The sequence below is a fragment of the Phaseolus vulgaris genome, chromosome 3 (assembly GCF_051622355.1).
Source record: "Phaseolus vulgaris cultivar YP4 chromosome 3, ASM5162235v1, whole genome shotgun sequence".
Classification (NCBI taxonomy): Eukaryota; Viridiplantae; Streptophyta; class Magnoliopsida; order Fabales; family Fabaceae; genus Phaseolus; species Phaseolus vulgaris.
Window position 1 is genome coordinate 10,048,872 of NC_143500.1, and position 7,120 is coordinate 10,055,991.

The 7,120-nt window shown below is 34.5% G+C and overlaps 1 protein-coding gene across 1 annotated transcript; it reads left to right on the forward strand.

Annotated features, from left to right (window-relative positions):
* Positions 1 to 383: 383 nt before the first annotated feature.
* Positions 384 to 2,951, forward strand: LOC137806524 (phospholipase A1-IIgamma). The gene is made up of 2 exons (XM_068606710.2): positions 384 to 1,035; positions 2,138 to 2,951. The coding sequence occupies exons 1-2, from the start codon at positions 451 to 453 to the stop codon at positions 2,750 to 2,752; spliced, it is 1,200 nt and encodes a 399-aa protein (XP_068462811.1). The 5' UTR covers positions 384 to 450; the 3' UTR covers positions 2,753 to 2,951.
* Positions 2,952 to 7,120: the final 4,169 nt, after the last annotated feature.

Genomic DNA, 7,120 nt, shown 5'->3' on the forward strand with positions numbered 1-7,120 from the left:
AAAAGAAAGTCTATTCGTGGTAAATAAATGCCAAGAATATATGTATGTATGAACCCACACGTTTCTAACCAAAGAACGACTAACAAGGTGTTCCTTTTTAACTTTAGCTATCTTGTTTCAATCCATGTTTTCAGTTGTTAAGGAAAACTTGAACAAATAATTAATTTCATGTATGAACCATTATTTAAGAAAAGAAAGTCTATTGGTGGTAAATTATTCCCAAAAATATATATCTATTGACATATATACGTATGAACCCACACGTTTCCAACAAAAGAACGACTAACAAGGAAGAATGGATTAAAAAATAAGACCAGCTGAACAAGGTCTTTGTTTAAGGAGGACCTAAAGTTTATATAAGTTCATTAGAAGTGAATACATGTAGAGTGTAAAAAAGAGAGTTAGAATTGAAGAGTTATTAGGTTTGAATTGAAGAAAAAGAAGTAGTAGATGGATAGCCATAGCATAGGAAGAAAATGGAGAGATCTTAGTGGGAGAAGTAATTGGGAAGGAATGTTGGATCCTCTAGACATTGACCTTCGCCAATACATCTTACACTATGGACAGCTTGCTCAAGCTACATATGATGCTTTCAACTCAGAAAAGTTATCTATGCATGCTGGCAACTGTCGATATGCCAAGAGGGATTTCTTTTCCAAAGTTGGTTTGGAACATGGGAATCCCTTCAAGTATGAGGTGACTGAGTTCCTATATGCAACTTCCAAAGCCACTGCCTCTAAACAGTTTGCCTTGAAGTTGTTTTCGAAGGATGAATGGGGCATGGAATCAAATTGGATAGGGTATGTTGCTGTTGCCACTGATGAAGGCAAAGCAGCACTTGGAAGGAGGGATATTGTGGTTGCTTGGAGGGGAACAGTTCAGGGTTCCGAATGGGTTCAAGATTTACATATCCCTCTTGACCCTGCCCCACTAATATTTCGTGATGCTCGTGCTGAACTACACAATGGTTTTTACTCTGTTTATACCTCAAATAACCCAGATTCACATATCACTCAGACCAGTGCTAGAAATCAGGTGATATATATACTTTTTAAGAATCCTATATATTACTTATATATATTATTTCTTGTGGATCCTAGGAACAACATTAAAGTGTCCTAACCCTATCTCATCTGTCAACAAAAATTCTACATACGTATTACCTGTTTCTCTTCTCAGGCCTGTGATGTATCTTATTCAAAGGAAAAATATCTTGGTATTGGTAGTTTTTTTAATTACATCATCAACAAAATTTGTGTTTTAATTTCTCTAAATTTTGTATTTTTTTTTATCGACAAAAAATAAATTTAAATTAATAGGACACTTCAAATTTTGTACTTTTTAAAGCTAACGTTTGGTATATGCGAGATTAATTTTGTTTTTTACTCAAGAAAATCATGAAATAGAAACTAATTTTAAAGACAAAAAATAATTAGTTGTTATAGTGACTAAATTAGAGTTCATTTTAGGAACCAAATAAAATTTTTGATTTCTAAATTAGTTTTTATTATTGTTAAATAGTTTCTAAATTAGTATCTAATTAGAAACCAAGGTTTTTGCTACCAAATTTAAAATCTAAATAATTGGTAGTTAAAACTTTTGTTGCTAATTAGATATCAATTTAAAAACCATTTAACAATAATAAAAACTAATTTAGAGATAATTTTATTTTAGTTTCTAAAATGATTTCTAAATTATTTTGGTCTCCAAAAAATTGGTTTTTATATAATGATTTTATTGTAGTGTCGTTTATAGCCTTCTCAATACCTTATTAACAATAAAAAAATCAGCAAGTTGTTACAGGTATATTCGTTTAAGAAGGAAAGATTTTGTTAGTGAGGATTAATCAATCTTTCCAACTTAGTTTGGTTAAAAATCTCAAGTTTGAATATTATAAATAAAATAAAAAAAGTTATTGAGAAAATAAATTTCATTCAAAATGATCAACTGGGAAATTATCTTCTTATAATATGGATAGATATACTCCTTGCCAATAATATTATATAAAGAAGAAAAAAAACAATTAGAAATGAGCAAAAATTTTAGCAAGGGTAAGTCAAAATTTCTATAAATAGTGAAAACTTATTTGAGTTTAAATTTTGTGTTATGAAAATGTTTGATGATGACAATTATGCAGGTTCTGGAGGAGGTTAGAAGACTCGTGGAGAAATACAAGAATGAAGAAATTAGCATAAGTGTGACAGGGCACAGCTTGGGTGCTGCACTTGCAACTTTAAATGCAGTGGACATAGCTGCCCAAGGATTGAACAAACCCAAAGACCAACCACATAGGGTTTTTCCCGTGACAGCATTTCTGTTCGCGAGTCCTCGTGTTGGAAACTCTCACTTCGGGAAGATCTTCAGCGAGTACAAGCATCTGCGAGCACTGCGCATTCGTAATAAGAAGGACCAAGTTCCTAAACTTCCCATTGGCCTCGCTGTTGTGGGGCAAGAACTAGTGATCGACACTAGAAAATCCAAGTACTTGAAGGAAGGGGTGAGTGCGCATAACTTGGAGGCTTACTTGCATGGAGTTGCGGGAACGCAAGGGAAAAAGGGAGGGTTCAATTTGGAGGTGAATCGTGACATTGCACTTCTGAACAAGGGCATGGATGCATTGAAAGATGAATATCTTGTTCCTGTGGAATGGAGGGTGCACGAGAACAAGGGTATGGTTCAGCAATCTGATGGTACTTGGAAGCTTTTCGATCATAACGAGGATGTTATTCCATCGTTACATGCTAGATTATAGGTTGCTTTTATGGCCAATATTTTATTAGGATCGTATTGTCCTTTCTTTGTGCTAAAATAAACCACCTTGCTACTTGTTCAATAATGAAACATATGTATTGTTCGTATTGTAAGCCATGCACTTTCTGTGTTTTCTGTCATCATCCAAATATATTGTAAGAGATAAACCATAAACCATAAGTGACGATTACTGCTTCAAAGTGTGTTTTCATATATATATATATATATATATATATATGTGTGTGTGTGTGTGTATGTAGAAACTGGAGAGTTTCAATCTCTTAAAACAATTCAAGTGTTCAAACTAACTTCTGAATACTGGATCAAAGGCCAAAAAGTAGCCCAATTTTATAATTCTGACTAATTAAAAGAAGCTGTATTCAAGAATAAAAATAATGTAGAAAAAAGACAAATATGTTTGTTATATATACGAACTAACATGGAAAAAATGTATGAATTAAATAAAAGTATTGGAAAGTTGAAGTAAACTTTAAAAATGATTTGAAAGAAGTCACTGAATTATATAATGGTTTAAATTAATTGACTACTTTAAAACTAAGTTGAACTGCTTTAAAATGTTTGAAATATGTGAATTGTTTGAACTATTACTCGTCAACATCATATTTTGAAATATATTTACCCGTGAACATCATATTTTGAAATATATTTTCCAATCTCATAAGGTACAATTTAATTTAGTTCAAATATATCTATTTTGGAATAATATAGTTTTTAAAAAATAAATCTATATAATCATTATAATTTTGTTAACAATTAAGTTTTGTTGTACATTACACTGCGTTTAGTTTTAATTTGTTTCATTTCAAATGTTTTCAAAATTCCTAACCATAAGGACCTGTATACACCTCTTTTATCCTTTAAATGCATGACATTTAATTTTATTAGATGAACTTTGCATATTTATTGAGCAAATTATGTCGTCCTGAGCAAAATTTTATAAATTCAAAGTTATTTTCTAAGAATTGAGTCGTTATTCACTTCTATAAAGGAAATTAATCAATATAAGAAAAAATTTACACAATTATGATTATTGATAATTAATTCTTCTTATAAAGTAATGAAGTTTTTTTTTGGTGGTATCATCATTTTCTAGTTTGTTTAATAGAAAATATTTGAAAAATGTAGTTTTTTGGTTATTGAGTTTGGGTTTCAATTGTGTAGGACATGATAATTTTCTATCTCTTTTAGATCTTAAGACAAATAAAATCACAGAAGATATGAGATGGAGTTTGCTATGAGAAGCGATTTCGTAGGAAGAGGGATTTTTCAGGAATGGGGTTTTCGGGTGGTTCAACTCTTATACATACCTATAATAGGAACCAATTTCTCTGGTCTCCCAAACCATCAATGAGAGAGTCAAAAATAATCTACCACTATAAATCTCATACAATCTCAAAACAAACTCATTACAATCTCACTGCAACCATAACAAGGGGCAAAATAGAACAACAGACCTTAACCACCAACTCAACAACCCACAAAAACCAACAACCATCAAAATAGAGATACCTATCACCCTAAGCTGGATCATGCCAATTAAATCGATTTCAAACACGATAAAGGAGCAAGACATCAGTCAGAAAAGGAAAAGCAAGCAGAGGGTATTTTAGAAGTTACCCATGACCAAGCCTTCAATTGAGCCAAAGTGAAGATTTCAGAATGATTCACCACACCTTCTTTAAAAATAACCTTGTTCCTATGACACCAAATCTCTCTAACCATCGAGATCCACACACTTCCCAACACAGAGTTAAACGGCTTTATAACATTACAAAATTGCAAGAAGTGAGTGAAAGGATCAATGGAAGCGGCCGACGACACTCCTAACCACGCGGAACATTGACCCCCAAACGAGCCAGGCAATTTTACAGTCAAAGAGTAAATGGCTAGTAGATTCCTCCTTCAACCTGCAAAAACAGCAAACTAAAACGTCAGTCGTCACCCCTCGTCGTGCCAAGTTGACTTTAGTAGCAATCTTGTTTTCCAACACCCTCCATGTCAGAACCTGGGCCGCAGGCAAAGCCTTAATACTCCAGAAAAAGTAGTACAATTTTGACAAATCCCCTCACTATGTCCCCTTAAAACACTATAAGCCGATTTAACCGAGAATTCAGTAGACGTGCCATGCTCCAAACCCACGAGTCATCAATATCCGGAATAATACTCAAACCTCTAATTTCTTCAAAAAGTTGGCCTACCTGAGACTTCTCCCATTCAAATAAATTTCTTCTCCACCCAAACTTTCAGTTCCACTCTCCTTCTTCCCAGACCCCACAACATTCCAACAACTTATCCTTATCCCCGCAAAGAGAGAACAACCTCGGGAATTTGTTTTTCAACTCTAAATTGTCCACCCATTTATCTTCCCAAAACCTAATTTCCTTCCCATTGCCGACTTTCCATCTGAAACGATCGTCGAACTCTCTCCCCCATTCCTCCATCGACCAAATTGCCTTTAGCTCTCGCCACCAAAGGGACCCCATCGTTTTTTATCTTGGCCCTTTCAAATTTCTCCAACCCCCATACTTGGATTCTACCACCTCCTTCCACAGACCACCTTTGGACAAACCCAACCTCCAAATCCATTTCCCCAACAAAGCAATATTGAAAAATTTAATATCAATAACCCCGAAACCACCAGTTCCACGGGGCTCACACACCTTCTCCCAAGAAGCTCACGCAATCTTTTGCCCACCTGACCTCCAATCCCACAGGAAATTCCTTTGGATTTTCACAATCTTCTTCACAACACTAGCAGGGATTTTAAACAAAGACATATAGAACAAAGGGATAGCATAGAGAACAGATTTAATCAGACAAATCCTTTCTGCCATTCCATCTTCCCAGTCTTTCCTTTATCTTCTCAACCACCCCGTCCCAAAACGCTTCCTTCTTGTGACATCCTCCAACAGGAAACCCAATATACTTGAAAGGATAATTCATCACTTCACAATTAAGCATTTTTGCGAAACAACTAATTATGAAAGTATCAACCCCCACACCTCCAATACTACTCTTCAGAAAGTTCACCTTTAGACCTAAAGCCAGCTCAAAGCAAGTCAGAATAGATTTTAAACAGAAAAAAATTTTGGTTGTTGCTTTGCAGAAGAACTAGGTATCATCTGCATACTGAAGCATATTAACTTTAACCTTATTCCTCCCAACCTCCACACTTTCCACCCAGTCGAACATGACAGCATTCCTTACCACTCCTGCTAAATCTTCAGCTACAATAAGGAAAAGAAACGGAGCCAAAGGATCACCCTGTCTCAAACCCTTTGAAGGAACGAATTCCTTAGTCGGACTGCCGTTAACCAACACAGATACCGTTGCAGACTCCAAACAAGATTTAATCCAAGCAATCCATTGTTCACAAAAACCTAATCTTTCAAGCATATAACTGATGAAATCCCACCTTACTGAATTATAAGCCTTCTCATAATCCACTTTGAAAAATAAGCAGCTCTTTGATAAGTGCCAATGTGTAGTTTTTATGATTGAGAAAATTGAACACTTTGGAACTTAATTGTTGTTTAATGTAAGAAAATTATCCTAATCTGAGAATTATTGAATCTGATTATATATTTTTTGAATATGAAGCATTGAAAGAATTATTCAAGCTGGCTTTGAAAGAAAAAAAAAAGTAAAAACTGAATTGGATCACAAGAAGATTTAGCTCAAGCTAGAAGATTTAGCTCAAGCTAAAACTGCCCAGGGTTGATTAAAGGTGCAGTACAATTTTAGCCCAGGCTAGAATTGCTTGCTCAAGCTAAAACTGTCCAGAGTTGATTAAAGGTGCAGTACTGATCTAGCTCAGGCTAGAATCGCTAGCTCAAGCTAAAAATGCACCGAAAGATCTAGCTCAAGCTAAAACGGGCTAGCTTGAGCTAAAGTTGATTATATAAATTCTGAAACATATCTCAAAACCAGCTGTGGAAAACAGATTAGGTTTTTTAGAGAGAGACTAGTGAGAGAAAGAGAAGAAACCTCTGTTCTTAGGAGAAGAACTTGCTCAGATCAGCCCTTCTTATGCAATCCAGATCAAGAATGAAGATTGGAGGAGCTGTCATGAGTGGCTAAGTTCTTTCTAACTTGGGATTGAATGTAATTTATCTTGATCAAATGTATTCTTGGTGATATATATATAAAATTCTCTTTTCTACTTGTTCTTGGTATTTTCGTTTTATGCTTATTGCTTGATTCTGTCTGATCAATAGAGTCTTGATTTTGATCCTTAAATTTAACTGGAAAGTACCTTTAAGGATCTGAAATAAACGAAAATACTTGATAACTTGTAATGCTAGGAATAGATTCTAGGTTATTGATTGCATTATAATTCTGTTCCTAA